General features: G+C 40.5%; 1 protein-coding gene across 1 annotated transcript in view; it reads left to right on the plus strand.

Annotated features, from left to right (window-relative positions):
• AMN (amnion associated transmembrane protein) overlaps positions 1-24,782 on the plus strand; it is an 86,370-nt gene that overhangs the window by 39,551 nt on the left and 22,037 nt on the right. Inside the window, exons 4-9 of the mRNA XM_063290361.1 lie at positions 5,877-5,964; positions 11,774-12,006; positions 14,317-14,454; positions 15,322-15,430; positions 23,565-23,647; positions 24,546-24,732. Coding sequence (XP_063146431.1) covers positions 5,877-5,964; positions 11,774-12,006; positions 14,317-14,454; positions 15,322-15,430; positions 23,565-23,647; positions 24,546-24,732 — 838 coding nt within the window. The remainder of the gene's footprint in view (positions 1-5,876; positions 5,965-11,773; positions 12,007-14,316; positions 14,455-15,321; positions 15,431-23,564; positions 23,648-24,545; positions 24,733-24,782) is intronic.

Here is a 24,782-nt window from a genome sequence, read left to right on the forward strand (position 1 = left end):
AGACTATGGAAAGGGAAAAGGAAAAACTTGCCTTTGGTTTTTGGTTAGTATGGGGATTTACAAAATGACACAAAATGCTATAACATTTGAAATACTTCAGGAGCTTTTCAAAGAATGAGGCCAGACATTAGTAGCTACAATATCAGAAATGTCAGCAGTGAGGTCTGCTTCTGTCCAAAAGATGCTAAATCTGACACAGAAAGACCAGAACCAGAAATACTGGATAATAAAAAGTGTGGATTATAAGATAGAGAAGGCAGTTAAAGTGGAATTACAAATGAAAAGCTAAGAGAATGACTCTGATAAGGACTTTTTATTGGCTATACAAAAGAAGCCGGTTAAAGTTTTGAAAATCAAAGTGGAAATACAAATGACAAACCAAGATAATGACCTGGATAATGACTTTTTACTGGATTTACAGAAGAGGTTTGCTAAAGCCTCGAAGAAGTCTCTGCTATGGGAAAAAGAAAAATTGAAGAGAGACCAAATCCTATGAGAGCATCTGAATGAATTAAAGATAAAGATTGTCAGAAGTAAAAGAAAGGAATATAAAGTTGGTTTGTTTGATTAAGGTTAAAGTAAGTCATGTTTTTATAAAGCTCTGGTAATCCTTTATGGACTTTTTGTTGACACCAGGACTGAAAGTTGATGATTTATGGATTTGCATATAGATAAGGGATGGGTTATGAGATGAAGAGATATCTGTGTGTAACCTTATGGGAGGTGAAGAGTTATTAAATTTGTTTTTACTTATTGTGATGAAGATCAGAAGTCACTTCTTTACATATTTTTCTTTTTCTTTATCTTACTTCCTTTTCCTTTTTCCTTTTTATTCTTTCTATTCTTTTTCTTTTAGTTTGTATTTGCTTTTACTATTGTAATTAAAATCTTTAATAAAAATTATATTAAAAAAAGGAAATAATGATGAAGTAAATCCAAAGAAGAAACAGTTAGTTATTAGAGACTGGAATCAGTCACCAATTTTGCAGAAATTAGCCATACATTAGGGTTGTTAAACTTATCAAACTTGGTAATGCCTTTGAATGAAGGATTGAAGGGAGATATTTCCAGACTGTTTCAACCAAAACCAGTACTTGAAAGAAAATTTTAAAAATAATCTCAGCTACCTGAAATTCTAAGATCCAGATAAGCAGACCATTGTTAACACAGATGCAATAACTATAGGATAGGAAGTGTTCAATTACACAAAGAAGAGGGGAAGTAAAATTGCATTTTACTTTTGAATGTCTTTTAATGCAGACAGGTAATATTTGTAGATCAAGAATGCTTGACATGTGCATGGGCTTGTTAAGTATTTTTTTACATTTCTATATCTGTGTAGACTGCATTCTTTTAAGCTAATAATTTATCACAACCCTCTTGTCAACCTTATTCATGCAAATCTCAAACAGTTTTGAGATGCCAGCAGTTTCTGGTAAATAAGGCTGATGTGATTCAGCCCAAGTATTAAATTTGTCCAAAAAAAAAAAAAGGCTCTGTTTAGAACTGTCAAGAGTCACAATATCACATGAGGGCATCTCCTGACTTGGATGTGCCATATTTACTTGAAAGAAGACAACCCTGAATTTAAGATACAAACATACATACCCGCAAATGAAGATAAGGCAGAAAAATCTAAACTCCATACATTACTATATTTCATCATTCTATCAATGACAATATGTAAAAACAAGTCTAGTATTTTACTTGTTCACTAGTCAAACAAACAAACAAACAAACAAACAAACAAAAAACATAGGTTCCCTAGGCAAGGTCCCTTTAAAAGGGAGCAGGTAGCCTGAGCCCAGGGCAAAAGCATCATGGAGGGCAGTGATCAGTGACTGGAGGAGAGGGGACATTCCTGCCAGTACACAGTAGCTTTCAGGGTCACAGGTAGCCTGGAATATCAGGCTGCATACCTGTGGCATAACCAATCTCACCCATTTGTGGTGTGAGTCTCTTGTGCAATTAAGGATCACTTACTGGTAACTAAGCTATATATTGGAAAAAAAGATTATTCTTATTTTAAATAAGAAACCAATGATTATTTTCAGGCCAACTGGAAAACTCAGGAAAATAAAAATAGTAATTTAAAAAATCCTGCTAGGTTTCAAACCAGTGAAGTTCTATATGTCAATAAATGTTATAACTACTAAGCTACTGAGAAAGTTGGGAATACACAGCAGCCGGGGAATTGTCTGTGAGGGGTGGTGGCTGGGCTGGAATAAACAGTAGTCTGGTATGAACAGCTGACAACTTGCTGCCAAAGTGTCCCAATATGGGCAGAATTTTCTTAAACCATCTTAAAGTCTAGGCAGCATCAATACAGAATAAGAAAAGTTTAAAGGTACAATGCAGATATTTAGTTAGTTAGCTGAAAGATTGATATGGCTGGCACAACACACTAGATTAAAACTAAACTAACCATATTATCTTTGATGGCTGAAAGTGAAGAGGAACTGAGGAGCCTTATGATGAAGGTGAAAGAAGAAAGTGCAAAAGCTGGTTTGCAGCTAAACCTCAAAAAAACCAAGATTATGGCAACCAGCTTGATTGATAACTGGCAGATAGAGGGAGAAAATGTAGAAGCAGTGAAAGACTTTGTATTCCTAGGTGCAAAGATTACTGCAGATGCTGACTGCAGTCAGGAAATCAGAAGACGCTTAATCCTTGGGAGAAGAGCAATGACAAATCTCAATAAAATAGTTAAGAGCAGAAACATCACACTGACAACAAAGGCCCGCATAGTTAAAGCAATGGTGTTCCCTGTAGTAACATATGGCTGCGAGAGCTGGACCATAAGGAAGGCTGAGCGAAGGAAGATCGATGCTTTTGAACTGTGGTGTTGGAGGAAAATTCTGAGAGTGCCTTGGACTGCAAGAAGATCAAACCAGTCCATCCTCCAGGAAATAAAGCCAGACTGCTCACTTGAGGGAATGATATTAAAGGCAAAACTGAAATACTTTGGCCACATAATGAGAAGACAGGACACCCTGGAGAAGATGCTGATGCTAGGGAGAGTGGAGGGCAAAAGGAAGAGGGGCCGACCAAGGGCAAGATGGATGGATGATATTCTAGAGGTGATGGACTCGTCCCTGGGGGAGCTGGGGGTGTTGACGACCGACAGGAAGCTCTGGCATGGGCTGGTCCATGAAGTCACGAAGAGTCGGAAGCGACTAAACGAATAAACAACAAAAAACCATATTATGGCTTAGTGCAATCTGTGAACCTGTCTAATCTATACTCGATATAATGAAGCAAACAGCAGACCACCATTGCCTTAAAATGGTGAGAGCCAGTTTGGTCTAGTGGTTAAGGTGCTGGGCTAGAAACCAGGAGACGGAGAGTTCTGGTCCCAGCTTAGGCATGAAAGCCAGCTGGGTGACCTTGGGCCAGTCACTCCCTCTCAGCCCAACTCACCTCACAGGGTTGTTGTGGGGAAAATAGGAGGAGGAAGGAGTATTAGGTATGTTTGCTGCCTTGAGTTATTTATAAAAAAAATAATAAAGGCAGGGTAGAAAATAAATAAATAATAATTTGCCCAAGTACTATGATTGAAATAAATGTTGCTGCCAATAAAATAAATGCAATGCAACTTTGGTTAATGCAGCAATTGGTGCTACTATCCACTAAACATCCAAATAAGGGCTGGTAGGGCTGAAAAAAGTAAAACGTGTCTCCCAAAAAGCTACTATGGAGGATTGCAAAAGCATCTAGAGCACCATGAGAGGTGACCTCTCTGCTCTTTTCTCCATGGGGAGCTTCCATTGAACGCTTTCTTCCATGAATGGAAAAGGTCTTCTATTCCTGGAACAGCCAATCAAGATCCAACCCCAAATTCTATTCATCCTTCAGAGAATGCGATATCAGCTATGCTGCTGGGATAGACTGTTCTCTTAGCAATCACATTCTGTGCGGGATCCGGTTTGGCCTTTTTTCTGAAACAACTTGACAGCCTCCTCAAATCTGGAGCCAGCTCAGTCAGGCCCAATTTTTTCTTTGTATGAAAAGGTCAGGTGTATCTTTGGTTTGGTTTTTTTCCTGAGCATGGATTCAGTAGCCAGCAATTATCGGCAAACCTCTTATCCTTAGATTCCCTTTCCTCTTCCTCATTTCACCCTGGCTGAAAAGAGAAATAGTGCCTTGTGCTAGGTAGGCTGTACAGATAGGTCTGACAATCTGCTGCCACCTTCTGGTGAGAACTGGCAAACACACTGAAAGAGAAGGGCAGACCAGAACAGATGGGAAGTAATAACGGGAAAACGTTAGAATCTGCCTCTCTCCCCGCTCCCTCCTATTTCCAATTTTAATCTCAGAGGTACACATTAATGTAAAGAGCCTTGCAGGAAGCTTCTATATTAAAAAGCTGTATACATCTCAGAGGCACCTCAATCACTGCCAGGCTAGCTAAAAGGCACTCAGCCTCCGTTTATGGCAGGCGAAGAAATTCAAAGTCGAACGTTGCCTCCAATCAGCCACACCACGCAGGCTTGATTGCGAACAAGCCCTTTTGCAGCACTCCCGAGTGGTTCCAGCACCGCAGAACAGCATGCTCTGATGATGCAGTCTGTGACATGCAAGCAGGACAATGCTGGCACGATGCAGGCAGAGCAAAATGAAAATGGCTTTGGCTCAGAGGGAAGAAATTAAAATCACAGCATAGCAGATGACATCTAATAGAATTGTTCCACCTTAAGAATATTTAATACTTCCCTTATCTGACAGCTGTGTAACAGTGACTAAAAGAATGGGCTTTTGAACGTGGGGAAACCTACTGTAGACATGATTCCCACCAATACACTTACCATTATTTTCGACGAAGAGATTGTCGTCGTCTTACCGGGGCCCTTCTGGAGGGAGAGGCACATCTGGAAAGTAGATCAACTACTTCAAATGTTGCCCTCCTGAGAGGCTGAAAACGTTCGTGTGGAATGGGGATGTGGAGAGGGGGCCCTTCCAGGGGGCCCTTCCAGATGGGGGTGCAGTCCCACTTTGGCCGTACGCCAAGTCCCCTGGTGGTTGGTTGATGTCATAACTGGGAACCTGCCGTGGCAAAAAACTCCAATGTATCTCAGTTGTTTATTGGAATGGAAAATGGCCATTTCAAGGCAATGAATGGAGAGAAAGATGCTCAAACTTCCAGCCAGGTTAAAGTGGTGCCATAGCAATATGCTTGTAACTAAAGTTAATTCCAGGTCTTTGCTTCCCTCAGACCCTGAAGAATGGCATCCTGTACCAGAGTAGACCTTTGGCTTCTACAGCATTTGCTTTCTTATTAAAATTTGCAAGGGGAGCTCTGCAATTTTCAGGTTAGGGATTCTCTGAATGTTGTATTACATTTCACTTGCCCACATTCTCCAAGTCACTCTGACTTGTACAGCCTAGAAAAAAAGAAAAAAAAGTCACCTTCCTGGATATTTATTTATCAGATTTATATAGCCGCCCCATCTCACAAGAAGTGACTCTGGGTGGCATACAACACTGTTTGTCAGAATACGTAAGCAGGGCCGCAACTAGGGGGGGGCAACTGGGGCATGTGCCCCAGGCGCTGCGCTGGTGGGGCGCCAAAATGAGTGCTGGGGGTGTGTGTGCCAAAATGGGCACGGAATCCATGTTTGCCCCGGGTGACACAGACCCTAGTTGCAGCCCTGTACGTAAGACTGGCTGCAATTCAATTTCAAATGGAAATATTGTATAAATAATAAATGAATCAATATTACTATTACAGATGATGTTGGAAAGTGCTTCTAAATAATCCAAAGTGGGGAGGATCATAGTTAATGGTACTCATTATGAGCATAGCTGGTCTTTAGCAGTTCAGCCCAGAGAGAAATTGCAAAATTTATGTCTTTTGTTTATTCTGTTTTGCTGCTTAGTACCTTCCGCTGAACGGAGAATTAATTATGGCCCATGGTGCTGGCTTTACAGCTTTCAACGGCAGTTACAATCCAGGATGTGAGACAGGTATTGTGCTCAGCCAACCATTAATTAGTCATGCAAATTAAGCACTGTGAGATTATTCCTCAGTTGTCTCTCTGCTTATTTGAGTCATTCTTCCAGTTATAATAAACTTTCCCCAGAACCCACCAAACTTTTGGAATTATCATCCGAGCTTTCTTTTCCATAATGGGAGAAGGAGGAGGAAATTATCAACACCGGCCATGTATATTTTCTTAGGACCTTTTCCTGTGGAGGTGTCATTGGTAGGAGGTGTACTTTGCTCTTGCTAAAGCTGCATTTGCTGTAGGGCAACTCACACAGAGGATATACCTATGGGAATTGTGCTTACTGAACTTCCTTTGTTTCTACTGGTGACATTGAAATCTGCATTTTGAGTTTCAAGGCCTTTATTTAAAGGAATATATCGGCCAGACTTGTTTTGATTTGGAGCCAAGTCTTGGAACCTCTTTGGACTGTTGGATAATAAAGCCTTGCACACAGAGCTTGAACATTGTTATGTACCATATTGGTTTCAGTGGATTTAAGTGTACCACAACCCTGTTACACCCAACATAGTTCTGGTTGTTTTTTCAGTGATTTTAAGTAGTACGTCTAGATCTGTGTTTCTCAACCTTAGCAGCTTTAAAGTCCCCACATCTTAAAGTTGCCAAGGTTAAGAAACATTGAGGAAGCAACATCTAGCACAATGAAATTGCAAATCAGTTGTAAAAGTGTTTATATTATGTTTTGCACAAGCTAAATTAAAATAATATATTTGATTTTTGCAGTAGGAGGACATGATGATTGAGTATGGGGATTCAACTAATTCTACACTAGTACTGAATACAAATCAATTAAGAGTTTTTGGTGAGAAATGGAGATGTGGGGCATGGAAAAAGATATCACAGAGAAGCAGTCCCTTGTGTTGAGTAAATGACAAAGTCCATTCACCTGCAATCTGTGTACTGTAGATGGTATTCCTCTGAAGGAAGAGGATGTGGAAGCTTTATCTATAAATGAAAAATCCCATGTCCCATGTAGTTCACGAATTTTAAGAGCCATAGCAAGGACTTCGGGTTCTTGTGAGTACACTGGATTATGCATAAGTATGTGACAGCTTCATTAATATTAAACAGAAAGTTATTAATGAATTAAATATGAATTTCAGTAACACATTGTGTATAATAGCCCCCATGTACTATAATTCCCTAGCAGAGGAATTATGATACTCAGTTTATGGTTGGGATGTTTGTCAAAAAGTGATGGCTGTTATAAAAATGGCTAATACATTACTAATAAAATTGTCATATTTACTCTCAATCTAGCTTCCCACAGGCTTATTCATGTACCATATTTATAGGAAATTCTCTCCAGCAGCTCCATTTAAGTTCTAGGTAGTGTTCTATTAAAATGTCTGAGGTAATAAGCCAAATATTGCCCTAATACAGGATTGTGGCTCTAATCTTTTATCACCAGCAGGGGTTGCTTGCTTTAAAAGAAAAAGTTTAACTGCACTAATTCAACAACTGAATATGAAGCAGTACCCTGATCAAAGCTTGCTTTATTTGTTTGTTTGTTTGTTTGTTTTCTATAGCTGCCCATCTCAACAAGTGACTCTTGTTGAGCTTAGCTTTTTCCAATCTGGTGTCCAAGTTGGATATTTTCCACCCACACATTTTGGTCATGGCCAAGAGAGCCAAAGTGCTGGGAAATATGCTGTTCATAAAATGTTTGAATGCAGATTGGGCAAGGATGGTACCACTATCACAACCTATTTCTCCATTCCTGCCTTCCATTGTATTTACTTTTCAAATTGTTTTATGTATAAACAAATGGCAGTCTTGGAAGGAAAGGTTTAGATATGATATTTGATATCATGTTAGATATACATATGATAAATATTTAGATATCTATCAGATAAAAATATGATAGATATTGATCATACTTACAGTATATGATAAATAACTCTGAGGAACAGCTGGGCTTGTACCAGGGCTACAGAAGGACACTGACTCCTCTTGGCTGGCAAACTCTCCAACCAGAGTTGTAAAAATGAAAGAAATTAAAAATCTCAGACCTGTCCAGTGGAATCTGCCAGGGCAGCCAAAATTTGGAAGATGACAGATGGAGTGTCACGTTTCAAGCCCTGTCGTTTTTGAATGGTGATCTGTCCACCATCTTGTTAATTTTGATATACACACCTATGGATACCACTAGGCTTGTCCATCTGTGTGATAGAATCCACATATTGCAAGAAAAATGTTAACTCTGCATAACATGGATAGGTTCAATTTTGGTAAATACAACTCTCTCAGAACCCTTTGCCTCACCATAAAAAATCAGCCCATGCTTGGCAGGAAAGTCAATGGGAGCTTGGGTGTTTCTGGTTTAAAGTGAATCATCCCCAACGGGTGATAATGAGAACATTTGTGATCATCCTACAAAGGCTGCTGGTAGAAGCACCCCATAAACATACAGGAGAAGGCAAGAGCAATTTAAGGATCTAAAATCTAAAAAAAAAAATCAAACATTTTAAAAAGTTAATCCAGGCAAAAATGGGTATGATCAAAAACAAAGATGGCAAGGACCTAACAGAAGAAGAAGAGATCAAGAAAAGGTGGCAAGAATATACAGAAGACCTGTATAGGAAGGATAACAATATCGGGGATAGCTTTGACGGTGTGGTCAGTGAGCTAGAGCCAGACATCCTGAAGAGTGAGGTTGAATGGGCCTTAAGAAGCATTGCTAATAACAAGGCAGCAGGAAACAACAGCATCCCAGCTGAACTGTTCAAAATCTTGCAAGATGATGCTGTCAAGGTAATGCATGCTATATGCCAGCAAATTTGGAAAACACAAGAATGGCCATCAGACTGGAAAAAAATCAACTTATATCCCCATACCAAAAAAGGGAAACACTAAAGAATGTTCAAACTATCGAACAGTGGCACTCATTTCACATGCCAGTAAGGTAATGCTCAAGATCCTGCAAGGTAGACTTCAGCAGTTCATGGAGCGAGAATTGCCAGATGTACAAGCTGGGTTTAGAAAAGGCAGAGGAACTAGAGACCAAATTGCCAATATCCGCTGGATAATGGAAAAAGCCAGGGAGTTTCAGAAAAACATCTATTTCTGTTTTATTGACTATTCTAAAGCCTTTGACTGTGTGGACCATAACAAATTGTGGCAAGTTCTTAGTGGTATGGGGATACCAAGTCATCTTGTATGCCTCCTGAAGAATCTGTATAACGACCAAGTAGCAACAGTAAGAACAGACCACGGAACAACAGACTGGTTTAAGATTGGGAAAGGAGTACGGCAGGGCTGTATCCTCTCACCCTACCTATTCAACTTGTACGCAGAACACATCATGCGACAAGCTGGCCTTGAGGAATCCAAGGCTGGAGTTAAAATCTCTGGAAGAAACATTAACAATCTCAGATATGCAGATGATACCACTTTGATGGCCGAAAGTGAAGAGGAACTGAGGAGCCTTATGATGAAGGTGAAAGAAGAAAGTGCAAAAGCTGGTTTGCAGCTAAACCTCAAAAAAACCAAGATTATGGCAACCAGCTTGATTGATAACTGTCAAATAGAGGGAGAAAATGTAGAAGCAGTGAAAGACTTTGTATTCCTAGGTGCGAAGATTACTGCAGATGCTGACTGCAGTCAGGAAATCAGAAGACGCTTAATCCTTGGAAGAAGAGCAATGACAAATCTCGATAAAATAGTTAAGAGCAGAGACATCACACTGACAACAAAGGTCCGCATAGTTCAAGCAATGGTGTTCCCCGTAGTAACATATGGCTGCGAGAGCTGGACCATAAGGAAGGCTGAGCGAAGGAAGATCGATGCTTTTGAACTGTGGTGTTGGAGGAAAATTCTGAGAGTGCCTTGGACTGCAAGAAGATCAAACCAGTCCATCCTCCAGGAAATAAAGCCAGACTGCTCACTTGAGGGAATGATATTAAAGGCCAAACTGAAATACTTTGGCCACATAATGAGAAGACAGGACACCCTGGAGAAGATGCTGATGCTAGGGAGAGTGGAAGGCAAAAGGAAGAGGGGCCGACCAAGGGCAAGGTGGATGGATGATATTCTAGAGGTGACGGAATCGTCCCTGAGGGAGCTGGGGGTGTTGACGACCGACAGGAAGCTCTGGCGTGGGCTGGTCCATGAAGTCACGAAGAGTCGGAAGCGACTAAACGAATAAACAACAACAACAAAAAGTTAAAGTCTGGGAAAATAAAAAGATGTTCACCTCATAAGGATACTACAGCGAAAAATGCCTATTTTTGGAAAGAGATAGTTTATTCTATTTTAATTCTAGAAACCATTGAACCATAATAGGGGACTTAGAAATTTTGGTTTCAAAGAAGAACGTAACAATAGTATCATATCAGGACCCTGGAGGAATGGTATAGTCAAATCTAGCTGCAAAAGGTGGTCAATTTGTTCAAGGCCAGAGCCACACTTCAACTTATTTATCCATTTTCTTATTAAATGGTATCTGAAGGCCATAGGAGGAACAGATATATGGTGAAATCAAAGATGGGTAGACCTAAACACTTAAAATTGGAGGAGAGTGTAAGGGAAGGGTTTAATACATTGTGCCTTGCAGAGACTTACCATTACCAATATTTATTTATTGCTTAAAACAACACAAATTACTGTGGTCATTTTGCCAACAAACATTGGTGGTGTGATTGGAAGTGAAGTGGGGCCACAAATAGGGTTTGGAGGCCATAGGTTGTCCACCCTCATTTTATATGATGGATTTCGAAAGGGTGTTCAGAGAGTAGTGTCATTATCCCAAGGAGGGCATGTGTGTGTATACACACACATGCCTATACACACATGCATATATTCATACATACATACATAAACAGGTTTAAAGATTCTGAAACTGCTCTTACTGGAATGCAAAGACTGCTACTTACTTTACCCCTAATAAATTTAGCAGTGGCAACTGATGGCAGAAAGGAAGAAGAAACAATGTCCAGGTACTGGGGAGAGCGCCAGACTGCTGCTGCTTCTCAGATAGCCTTAGCAATGGTTCCTGTGCCATAAAGTTATGCAGTAGCTGAACAACTTCAGAAACATCCATTCTGAAAAATGAAGTTTTCACCACAGATGCAACACAAACTCTAATAAATCTAATGACACATCCATGGAATGCCTGTTGACTTATGAGAAGTACTATAGATTCAGAGAGATCAGATAAATTGGATTCCAAGATTTTTCTTCAATTTTATTATTAGGCTAAACAAAAACGACAGATGTAGTAATAGATTTCTATGAGAGGGAAAAGGCCAGTGGAATTTTTGGAATGCATGGATAAAATGTGCTATATGTTATAGTTACAGTACATAGGACAGGTATCCTCATCTTGGTGACATCCAGATCTATTGGGCCTACGACTCCCAGAATTCCAAGCTGCCATGGCCAATGGCTATGCTTGCTGGGAATTCTGGAAATTGTATGTTCAATATATTTGAAGAGTACCAAATTTGACAGGACTGAACTAGATAATTAGAATTTCAGATTAACAATAAACTTCGGCATTTGAAATCCAATACTTGAGATACACAGTGCCAATATAACTAGAATGATTCCTAACTATAAGTGATTACTCTGAATTATCCTTCATTATGAAGAAAATCCTATAAATCAGCTTGCCACGTAGATTGCACAATATATTCTTACATGCCCATAGATTTTTTTAAAGTAATCTCAGCATTCATTCTGCAGATTTATGAGCAATTAAAAAAAATCAGTGAAGCCAAATGGACTTATTATTGCTCTTACTCTCTCTTTGTCATTTTCATTATTAGCTTCAGAAGTCACATTTAATAGTGCAGAGAATTATGAGTGGTATGATCCTACGTTATGGCGTGCTGCAACCTCTTTGGAAAACTTAGATCTGGGCAAATACATTTTCCTTGTGGATGAAGAACGGGTTCCATGCCAGTATGATGATGTTATTTTTCAGCCTGAAACATCCTTCCAAGTGAACATCACTTCTGAGCAGATGATACAGCTTAAGAGCATTTCAATCATGGGGCAGGTAAAATAGAAGCTGCTATTTCATCACCTTGCATTGTATCCCCTTTTCTCCAGAAAAGCTCACAGCTAGTAATATCAGCTTTTTCCAAATTTATATTGAATTGCCATGGAAAATAAATTGAATTGCTTTCAGAAGTTTAAATACCCCACTTTATTATCTCAATCAATTCATTTTGGGAATGTACCATCCTTACACATTTCCTCAGAGCAAGTAGCATTCATTCCAGATGAGGAGAACCACACAAATGGTGGTTTTGTGTGTGTGCAATTTAAAAAAAGAAAAGAAGAGAAGGGATATCATATCTAAAGAATCTGGTTAGGCCATTGCACAGTTCATGCCCCACAAGGCACTCAGAAGATTTATATTTCAGAATATAAAGATAAAGATATTGGCCCAGTGCACAGGCTTAGGAAGAAAGATCACAGCATCTGTTATAAAATTGTTAAAATGTTTACAGAATCTAGAGACTGATTTAAGGAGTAGTAGTAAAATACATATTGACGTAGGTCAGATCTGCACTTTCTGTTTGGCCCATGGCCAGGACGGGCCACTCACTATTTCCTGAGTGCAAGAATGAATGATGATGTTGCAAATGCACCCCACCCTTGTGTTTTCCAGCTTTGATTCAAAAACTGCCATTTTCAACCTAACCGCCTTAAGCCCTTCAGCCAGTCTCCAGCACTTTGATTCATACTAATTGCAGACCCACCTCTGATTGGCTGCACTGCCAGGCATGCCCCCTTCCTTCCAACAGCTGGTTACTGCCTTGTGCAGCCATTACATGCTGGGCTGCTCTGTTCACTGCTGGGTTGCAGTTGCTAATTTTCTATAAACTTGCATTTGATCCAACAATGGTCTGTTAAATCAATGAACTTTCCTCAACCCTAGAAGCTCATCTCCATTCAATCTCTACATCTGCCAGTGAGGACTCTTTCCATTTCTGCACAGTCTGGATGAAGCATGCTCCCCTTGGTCTCCCACCTCCTGCCTACAGTACTGCAGAGCTTCCCTTCCTTTCCCTTTATTTTAAAAACATCTTAAAGTGGAAACACAGGATCATTGCTACTTTGCTTCAGCGAACTCCTTCCCTGCTACAGTTTCCATGGTCCTACAGAGGAAGGTAGAATGGAAAAGACAGCCTATTCCCTATTGCTTGTGTTGTTATAGCATCAGAGATGTGGTGTTACCAAAAAGGGGAAAAAGAAAAGAAAGGTGTCTGTGTTAGGATCAAAAGAGATAATCTGGAAAGGGTGGTGGTAGTGAAGGGTGCAAACACCTGGGAAAGCAAGGAAAAGAACTGGAACTAGTGAGGAGGGAACAACCCCTAAATGACAAAGGATGAGACCTGCCCATGCAGTGGCTGGCCAGTGAGGCTTGCCTTCCCGCAGGAATGGGAAAGGCAAAAGGCACAGGAATGATCAATCAGGTCTTGCTGGGACATAGTATGGACTGAGCACCAGCCCAGCCGCATTGCAGAGCCACTGCAATCTGGACTGAGATTGCTGAAGTTGGCTTAAGAAACAGACAGGAGCAGCATGGGAGACACATTAAAAAAAAATCTAAGAGTTTATAAATTCTTAGATTAAATTTTGGTTACCTCTGCCTAAAGAAGCTCAAGTAGCAAGAAGAATGGAAAAGAAGTCTGATAGAAAATGTGGAAAGTTACTTCCAGTCTGAAACAATAATAGAATCTTCCCAACTTTATATCTTCCATCATCCTATGGTTGTGCTGGCTGGCTATTATGGGAATTGATTTCTCATACATCCAAAGGGCACCAAGCTGCTTTAATAGCAGGCAATTGGCTTTCTAGAATTACACAACCCTGTGTATCTCCTAGGTCAGGAGTAGCTAACCATTTCATGAGGGATGTGTGTGTATGTGTGTAAGAGAGAGAGAGACTTCTGGAACACACTCCAAATATTGATGGTGAGATCACTGAAAACTAACAACGTGATTTCCTGCTGTATTGATACCAGAAGTACACAGATTTTAGTATAATTCAAACATGGTTTAGGAAAACAAAGGGAAATCTATCTGCTCATTCAAAAAACACAAGACAAATAATTGGAAAATCACAGCTTTCATCATACATGTGACAGGGTGCCCACCTTCATTGCAGTTGGTTGTCCTACTCACTGCATTCATTCCCTCCCCTCAAAACATCGGTCCTTGGCTGCAATGCATTTAATGTTGTGAGGGGAGGATGAGGACATGGTGAGTTTTAATTAAACTACTTTGATGGTGATTTGCTGTCGAGAGAAGCAATTTGCTGATTTTGTGTTGTCCTTCCTTCCCTGAATCGGAATTAGAACTTCACCAGTGATAGTACCCTGACAGAATATATGCAGAGCTCTTCTGCAAAGCTTCAGTTCCGTGGGCGAGGGACAGTCCGGTTATCACATACCAGATGTCCAGACAAATCTGGCTGTGAATGTGGAAACTCAGCAGTAAGTCCTCATGTTCAAACATGGTATCAGGGTGGGGGACTTTGCTTTCTGTCCAGGCCGCATCCCCTAGGAGCTGTGTCAGGGCATGCCAGTGAAGGCAAAAAGTGCTTCTCTTTCTCTCTCTCCAAGGAAATAGTATATTTCTCTTCCAAGGAGTCAGAAGGAATCTCTCACAGAGGGCTTTTGAAATTAGGCCATAGGCATCATTAGAGCCACAGATAGGCTTTCTCCGCTCTAGTTTCTGCTATTAAGAGACTACTACCCATGAAAGATGGAAGGAAATGGAGTGGCCTATTAAAAACCCTGGTGAGCATAGTTACATATTGCTGAGCTAATTCAGTGGATTGACTGAATTATAAGCATCCATTCAGGCAGAAGAGACTATTGATCCAGTAAACTAAGAAAGAAAACCTGGGCAATGGCATTCATGCCTACAGAAGCCTCAGCCCCAAACTCTTGACTAAGTATTCCTCTTTGGGCCTTCCTGCAGAGACAACTCTGTGCCAACAACCTTGGGTATTCTAGAATACACTGGAATTATGATAGTATATCATAATTCTGTGCTTCTGCTTTAAAACACTGATCTCTGTTACTGATTATGCCCATCACCTAACTGGTTTCCTGCAGTTTCTGTTGTGTGGTTCCATCTCTGAAAGAGGCAGGGGAGGGAGCAGGGGGAGGGAGGGAGGGAGGTTTACTTGGCCCTGAAACCCAGTTTTCACCCATTACAAACAGGTTGACAGTGACAGTGTGGTAACAATTTTTCTCATGGAATCTCTTGATAGGCTATGTTGGAATTATCAGAAGTCAGTTACGTAGTTTCTTTTCAATTAATATATTAACTTTTTTTAAAAAATAAAATTAAAGGCCCATGAGAGAATCTGTGCTGCCTTACTCCAGAATTCCAGGAATCAATGTCCAGTGGTTATGTGCACTGATGCAATAAAGCCTGATGGTCATTGCTGTGAAATATGTGGTGAGTGGTTATTGTTGCAACTGTATTCTTTATGTGACAGAAGAGCAGATTCTTTAGTCCAGTGTTTCTCAACCTTGGCAACTTTAAGATGTGTGGACTTCCAACTCCCAGAATTCCCCAGCCAGCATGGGTGGAGAATAGGCAGTGGCACACTGTCCCTCAGAATGGTATTCCCCACCTCCCAAATCTAGCCATATACACTTCATCTGTTCACCCAAAGATCTGGGTGGAACATAGATCCAATCCCTCAGGCAGCAGTACTCATACTATAGAACACCTTATCCATTTCCTCAGGTTCCACAGATTCAAAAGTATCTCCAATAACATTGTTAGATGTTACCCTACCCTACATGGCTCTGCCCAAACAACATCAAGACATATGCCAATGTGAGTAACTTTACCTACAAAAAAACATTCAGAATCATTCAGAGAGACTGCAGGAGCTTTGCTTTTCAGTCAATCCATAATTCAAGTCTCCTTAAACAGGGCCCACCAGTTGGGAATCTGCAAATGCAATAAGAACAGAGAAGAACAAATGTCTTGCCACTCTGTGTAGGTCCAAACCTGGTCATGTTCCAATGCTCTGTTGCATTCATTTTTGATCTTATGATATTATTACTCTAGGTGCCCTTTCATTTGCTTTCTTTCAGGGAGCTTCTCAGTAAGCCAGAGAGCTGTTCAGTGGGAAGAGGTATTGCAGGAGTAATTTTGTTCTGCAGGGAGCTCTGGTCATCTCATTATACTAGAGACTGGCCTGATCCAAAACTAAGTTGTCCACCTGATCCTTAGAGAATTCCCTAAGAACCATCAGAAAACCCAGGATCCATCTGGTGCTTGCAGTGAATTACCCTAATGGATCCTTCACCCATTAGTTCACCCATAGTTCAGGGTACTAATGATCTCCACTTTGACCAGGAAGAGATTTGGTCAAGCAAAAGATAGAGGTCAGTGTCTACCATGTTCAGATTACATCTCATCTGCTACAAAGTGAAAACCATGGTATTCTCTCTCCTCTTCTAATCTACATGAAGCCACTGGGTGAGATCATCCATCACCATGGGATGAGGTATCATCAGTATGCTGATAATACTCAATTATATATCTCCATCCCAGGTGAGGTAAGTGATGCAGTGTCTGCCCTGTCTCAGTGCCTGGGGGCTGTGGGGGCCTGGATGGGGAACAGGCTTCAGCTGAACCCTGGTACGGCGGAATGGCTGTGGGTTGACAGCACCTCTACATCCAGGAAGTTGTCATCTTTAGTTCTGGATGGGGTTTCCCTGCCCCATTTAGACCCAGTGAGGAACCTGGGGGTCCTCCTGGACTTGCGATTCCTGCTCAATGAACAGGTGGCAGTTGTGGCCAGAAGGACCTTTGCACAACTTCATGTTGTGTGTCAGCTATGCCCTTTCCTGGAATGAGAGGCCCTCTGAACAGTCACTCATGCCCTGGCCATCTCTCATATAGATGATTGCAATGAGCTCTACATGGGGCTATCCTTGAAGAGTATCCGGAAGCATCAACTGGTCCAGAATGCAGCCATGCAGGTAGTTATTGGTGCCTCTAGATCGGCACATGTGACACCACTCCTGTACGAGCTGCACTGAGTGCTGGTTTGCTTCCTGGTCCAATTCAAGGTGTTGGTAATCACCTTTAAAGCCCTATATGACATGGGGCCAGGGTACCTGAGGGACCATCTCATCCCTATTACATCATTCCATCCCATCTGGTCATGCAGTGAGGGCATGCTACGGACCCCGTGGGTGAAAGAATTCCATCTAGTGGATGGGGCGGTGTACACTCATCCACCATCTAATGGTGGATGAGTGTACTAGATCTGCACACTCATCTACCATTAGGTCATGGATGAATGTAGTTTTATGTACACACCCTGTGTTAACCAGGCACAATCTAAGACCAAGGCATTTGATGATTTGTGCATCCTGGCCAGGGCTAGGGAAAATGGATTAGAAGACAGGATCTGCACCAAAGTTCAGGAACTCCTTCTATAATGGTCCACCCAGTGTGGAGGAGTACAATAAATCACTAAAAAGTCCAGTTTATCAGGCAGGGATGTTGCAGAAGTTAAAATTAAGAGACCCATGTAAGCTACCATGATCTTGTTGGAGTTCCCAGCAAATCAGCATGCCTTATTAGCATGTAGATGAGTTCATTCTAGGATGCAATTCCCTATGTGCTTCTGGAGGAAGCTGTTTGTTGCCCCTCCCACATTCCTTAGGTCCTTCCTCCTCCACCATCTGGGAAGGAAGCATGCTGCTCCTGCTCCTTCCATCTGGGGCCATGCAATGGGCCTAGAGTCAAGAGATTCCCCTTTCTGCATACAGCCTTTAGCATCAGTAAGGGTTAATTCAGTTTAGGGAAAGAAAGAAGAACAAGAATCTTTTTTCCTGACTGGATGTAACTGGACCAAATAAATGAGTAAGACTTTTCTTTTTGCTTACTTTTGAAACTACTTTGTCTAAGTGTGTAATTTTTTATGATTGGGTGGGCTAAGTGTGTAAGATCAACAACCTATATTTCTCTAACATGCTCATTAATGCTATTTTAGGTAATATTCTTTTCTGTGTGCATCTTTTTGCTGTATTAAGCTCTGCTCCATTCAGTGGTCCTAGCTGTCCACTAACGGCTTCAGATCTTTCAGAGAAACAGTACGATATAAATGCAAATAACAAACATAGCAACACTTAAGGACAATATCAAACCAATGTTTAAGTGCAATTTAAAATGAAGTATGTGTCAAAAAGGTTAATGATGTTTCTTTTTACTTTTCTATTTAATTCAGGTTTGTGATTTACCACAAACCAAATATGGAGTTTTTCGGAACCATTTTTTAAAATCCTAATTACAGTATGAAAACTGAATGCTTTAGGGAGTCACCATATGCTATTTAGACAAGTCTTTTAAAGCATTTAAAACCACATTTTCCAGAAATCATGTGCTCTCCTCCTCCGCACACTGAGAAACATTCCTCATTAAACCAGTGCAGATCCAAAGCCTAAATGGAACTCATGGGTTTGCAGTTTTAGTGCCTCATGAATAAAGTCAGAACTGCTGTATCTTGGACCTCCATTGCACTCTGTCCAGCTGCTTAAAAAAGGTCAAGTTTTTACTGTATGGACTCATTTGCACTAAATCTACTCCATTTGATTGAATTATTTTAAATAATGTTTTTGTTTTTACAGAATTTAGAATTTGGAATAAAGAATGGGTATATAGAAGAAACATCAATCAATTTTATTTTGGTCATAGACCAACATGGAACTAATAATATAACAATTATGCTAAAATAGAAATAAAAATAAAATATCATATTGATAGAATAAAATATGGTAAAGATAAAATTATCTTTTGGCCGTTTGGCTGTAAAATAAAATTTGATTTGATAAAAGTATTAACATAAAACTACAGAGTACAGGAAGTGAAACACAAAAGAATCATATAAAATTACAATTAATTATACAATGAATAATCTAAATGCTATAAATAGCTAGGATTTGTTGTTTATTCATTTAGTCGCTTCCGACTCTTCATGACTTCATGGACCAGCCCACGCCAGAGCTTCCTGTCGGTCGTCAACACCCCCAGCTCCCCCAGGGATGAGTCCATCACCTCTAGAATATCATCCATCCATCTTGCCCTTGGTCGGCCCCTCTTCCTTTTGCCTTCCACTCTCCCTAGCATCAGCATCTTCTCCAGGGTGTCCTGTCTTCTCATTATGTGGCCAAAGTATTTCAGTTTTGCCTTTAATATCATTCCCTCAATTGAGCAGTCTGGCTTTATTTCCTGGAGGATGGACTGGTTTGATCTTCTGGCAGTCCAAGGCACTCTCAGAATTTTCCTCCAACACCACAGTTCAAAAGCATCGATCTTCCTTCGCTCAGCCTTCCTTATGGTCCAGCTCTCGCAGCCATATGTTACTACAGGGAACACCATTGCTTTAACTATGCGGACCTTTGTTGTCAGCGTGATGTCTCTGCTCTTAACTATTTTATTGAGATTTGTCATTGCTCTTCTCCCAAGGATTAAGCGTCTTCTGATTTCCTGACTGCAGTCAGCATCTGCAGTAATCTTTGCACCTGGAAATACAAAGTCTTTCACTGCTTCTACATTTTCTCCCTCTATTTGCCAGTTATCAATCAAGTTGGTTGCCATAATCTTGTTTTTTTTTGAGGTTTAGCTGCAAGCCAGCTTTTGCACTTTCTTCTTTCACCTTCATCATAAGGCTCCTCAGTTCCTCTTCACTTTCAGCCATCAAAGTGGTATCATCTGCATATCTGAGATTGTTAATGTTTCTTCCAGCGATTTTAACTCCAGCCTTGGATTCCTCAAGCCCAGCATGTTGCAAGATGTGTTCTGCGTACAAGTTGAATAGGTAGGGTGAGAGTATACAGCCCTGCCGCACTCCTTTCCCAATCTTAAACCAGTCCGTTGTTCCGTGGTCTGTTCTTACTGTTGCTACTTGGTTGTTATACAGATTCTTCAGGAGGCATACAAGATGACTTGGTATCCCCATACCACTAAGAACTTGCCACAATTTGTTATGGTCCACACAGTCAAAGGCTTTAGAATAGTCAATAAAACAGAAATAGATGTTTTTCTGAAACTCCCTGGCTTTTTCCATTATCCAGCGGATATTGGCAATTTGGTCCCTAGTTCCTCTGCCTTTTCTAAACCCAGCTTGTACATCTGGCAATTCTCGCTCCATGAATTGCTGAAGTCTACCTTGCAGGATCTTGAGCATTACCTTACTGGCATGTGAAATGAGTGCCACTGTTCGATAGTTTGAGCATTCTTTAGTGTTTCCCTTTTTTGGTATGGGGATATAAGTTGATTTTTTCCAGTCTGATGGCCATTCTTGTGTTTTCCAAATTTGCTGGCATATAGCATGCATTACCTTGACAGCATCATCTCGCAAGATTTTGAACAGTTCAGCTGGGATGCTGTTGTTTCCTGCTGCCTTGTTATTAGCAATGCTTCTTAAGGCCCATTCAACCTCACTCTTCAGGATGTCTGGCTCTAGCTCACTGACCACACCGTCAAAGCTATCCCCGATATTGTTATCCTTCCTATACAGGTCTTCCGTATATTCTTGCCACATTTTCTTGATCTCTTCTTCTTCTGTTAGGTCCTTGCCATCTTTGTTTTTGATCATACCCATTTTGGCCTGGAATTTACCTCCAATGTTTCTAATTTTCTGGAAGAGGTCTCTTGTCCTTCCTATTCTATTGTCTTCTTCCACTTCCGCGCATTGCTTGTTTAAAAATAATTCCTTATCTCTTCTGGCTAACCTCTGGAATTTTGCATTGAATTGGGCATATCTCCCCCTATCACTGTTGCCTTTTGCTTTCCTTCTTTCTTGGGCTACTTCTAGTGTCTCAGCAGACAGCCATTTTGCGTTCTTGGTTTTCTCTCTCTTTGGGATGTATTTTGTTGCCGCCTCCTGAACAATGTTGCGAACTTCTGTCCAGAGTTCTTCTGGGACCCTATCTACTAAGTCCAGTCCCTTAAATCTATTCTTCACCTCCACTGCATATTCCTTAGGAATATTAGTGAGCTCATATCTAGCTGATCTGTGGGTCTTCCCTAATCTCTCTAGTCTGATCCTAAATTGTGCAATAAGAAGTTCATGATCTGAACTACAGTCAGCTCCAGGTCTTGTTTTTACCGACTGTATAGATGTCCGCCACCTTTGGCTGCAAAGGATGTAGTCAATCTGGTTTCGGTGTTGTCCATCTGGGGAAGTCCATGTATAAAGCTGTCTCTTAGGTTGTTGGAAGAGAGTGTTGTTATGCAGAGTGAGTTGTCTTGGCAAAATTCTATCAGCCTATGTCCTGCTTCGTTTTGTTCTCCCGGGCCATGCTTACCTGTAATTCCAGGTGTCATTTGACTGCCCACCTTAGCATTCCAGTCTCCTGTGATGAAAATAACATCTCTTTTAGGCGTGTTGTCCAGTAGGTGCTGCAGATCCTCATAGAACTGCTCTACTTCAGCTTCTTCAGCATCTGTGGTTGGGGCGTATATTTGGATCACTGTGATGTTAGATGGCTTGCCCTGAATTCAAATTGAGATCATTCTATCATTTTTTGGATTGTATCCGAGCACTGCTTTAGCCACTTGACTATTAATTATGAAGGCTACTCCATTTCTTCTGTGGTCCTCTTGTCCACAGTAGTAGATTTGGTGGTCATTTGATGTGAAGTGGCCCATTCCAGTCCATTTCAGTTCACTGATGCCCAAAATGTCTATCTTTAATCTTGACATCTCACCAATAACCACATCCAATTTGCCCTGGCTCATAGATCTTACATTCCAGGTTCCAATGGTGTGTTGATCCGTAGAACATCAGATTCACCATTCACCACCAGCACCATCGGCTGCTAGCCGTCCTTTTGGCTTTGAGCTAGCTGCGTCATCATGTCTGGGGCTAGTTGAACTCATCCTCTGTTCCTCCCCAGTAGCATTTTGACCATCTTCCAACCTGGGGGTCTCATCTTCTGATGGTATACTGACATATCTCTGGTTGACTGATCCATTGAGTTTTCACGGCAAGAATACTGGGGTGGGTTGCCATTACCTTCCCCAGGGATCGCAGTTAGTCTGACCTCTCTGTCATGACCTTCCCGTCTTGGGTGGCCCTTCACAGTTTAGCTCATGGCATCATTGAGGTGCTCAAGCTCCAGCACCACAACAAGGTAATGATCCTTTGCTGAAGAAATAGCTAGGATACATAACTATAAAAAGTTATAAGTAATACTAGAATGTATAAAACACTATGAGAATGTAAATCTATTTTAACTTATATTACGTCAAATACTTGCTGAAGCCCTGCTAGGGGTTTTTGGGATTAAGACCATTATGGTCCAGCTAATTATAACAAATTGAATGAATGAATGAATGAATGAATGAATGAATGAATGAATGAATAGTAAAATAAAACATAGAATGGTATGTGTATATTTAAGACGAGAAGAGAAAAAAAGGGGGGATGGGGGGAGAACGAAATGGCGGGGGGAAAGGAAGAGAAAATACATTGAATTATGGAGGCCTAGGGAAGGCTCAGCATCACCTCACTTCAGGAGAACCTACCATATTAGAAGAAATATAATGATGAACATTAGTTAGAATTAGTAATGATCTTAAAGTGGTTGACTGTGGCCTGAGAATGTGAGAGAGAAAAGAAGCCATAAAAGGAACAAATGTTCTATGGTATTAAAAGGATTATATACAGATGCATATTTAATGAGCCTAAAATCCTGTAAACTAAGATGACAGCAGTGATTCTATCAATCCCCTCATTATTATCATCTTATATGAAACTGAGTTAAGTTCATCATCTCCCTAGTCCATTATTTATGAATGGCAGCAGCATTTTTAGCTATTCTTCTGATCTTGTGTTCCCTGAATTTTTGAACTGAAGATATTAGGAACTGAATCTGGGACTCTCTGTATTCAAGGCCTAATAACTACTTCCAAGCTATAGAATCCTTCCCTTATACAGTGGGGCAAATTTCTGATTCTGTGGCCTTTCAGGAAAAATTATGTGAACTGTTTTGCAAAAAAATGGCCTAAAACAATTTTGCTGCACAGCAAAAGATGCAGAATACCCAAAAACAATCAAATTAGTTTTCCCCATTTATCTGGCATCTTAGAAGTGCTCCTCAAGAAAAAAATATTATAGTAACAAGTGCAAATTAAAATGTGTATTTTTATGGCACTAAAAATCTGCTACCTGCAGTAGATTTTAATTTATTTAAAAATTTGTTCCTACCATTCAGTCAAGGAAGGCCTGGATGAAAAGATGGGTCATCCATATAGGTCTGAGCAATAAACCTCTACTACATTGGAGAAGAACATTCCAAAGAGAAGGTACCACTATCAAGACTGTGCTTGCAGAACTAATTGGCGTGAGAAAGACCAAGAATGATTCATCACAGTTTCAATTCATCCTTCAATTGAGGGATAGATGTGGGATAGATGAATAACTGAGTGTAGACATACATGATTGGGGTACTATTAGAAGAGACCCAAAGGATATTCAGTAAATTAACTGTAGATTGACCATCACCCAATTGTAAAATATTGTTTTATTTTGTCTTATTCTGTGTTTTAACTACAGGAGTCATCATTACCTTGAAATACTCTGCTGATTTTGATATTGAACTCTATCGAGACAGAATATTCCACACTTTTCTGAATCTGGTATGTTTATTCTAAGAAGTAGGGGTGGAGACAATCAACTAGACTGGAATAATTACCATTACAGAATAGTAATTTGAGACAGGGATGTCTGCAGACCATGATTAAAAAAAGTCAAGATGGTGGTCATGATGGTACAACTGACGCTTTGCACATAATAAACAGGCAGAGCTTCAGTTACGCCATTGTGGCTGCTATCTTGACTTTTTTGACTATACCATGAAGACACCCCTGGAAAGAGAAGATTTAGGGGACAGATAAATGAGATAGACAACACCTCTTCAAGGACTCAGGTGATGGTGAAGCCATTAGTGGACAGCTAAGACCACTGAATGGAGCAGAGCTTAACACAGCAGAGAAGCTGAGCACAGAAAAAGAATATTATCTTAAATAGCTTTAATGAACACAACAGAGAAATACAAGTTATTGATCTTACACACTCAGCCCTCCCAAACATAAAGAATCACATGCTTAGACAAAGTAGGTTTATTCTTTGTGGATGCCCAGAGGGGGTGGGGGGAAATGAAGATAGAAAGAGACTGGCAAGGTGACTGTAATTTTGATCAAGCCACTCCGGTTTTAGTTTAATTTTATTTTTAATGAAACAGCTTTCCAAAAGAAACCAGAAAGTATCAGGTGGCCAGTCAGTGTAAAGTTAGCTGGGGTACTAGTGAAAATACTATTAAATCAGAAAATTAGAGTTGGACCATTGGATATGTACATCCAATCCTTACTGTTAGGAAAAGGTCTGAATGAGTTGTTATCTAATCGAAGAAAGACAGTCCATTGGTCATTGTCCTGATTAGCCCAATATTAAATATTTCTTAATATTTCTAGAGGTGTTGCTTTACACTTTTCAATGGCTTAAATACATGTTTTTCTCTTTTTGTCTTTTGCAAAGCCCAGGAATAAAGGTATTCAGATGGCCATGTCCAAGGTGCAAAAATTGCAGACTCCCTTGAGAATTGTGCCACATGGTTTAGACTCATTCATCCAGATTGTGCTAATTGACAATAAAACTGGACCCTATGCTGGAATTCATGCTGAACAGCTGGCTAATGACATCATGAAGGATATAGCAGAGCATGGTAACCCTTTCTATTGTATTGCTGCCTTATGTCCTTATTCCAGAGGTCCA

Source organism: Candoia aspera, chromosome 1 (genome assembly GCF_035149785.1).
Source record: "Candoia aspera isolate rCanAsp1 chromosome 1, rCanAsp1.hap2, whole genome shotgun sequence".
NCBI lineage: Eukaryota > Metazoa > Chordata > Lepidosauria > Squamata > Boidae > Candoia > Candoia aspera.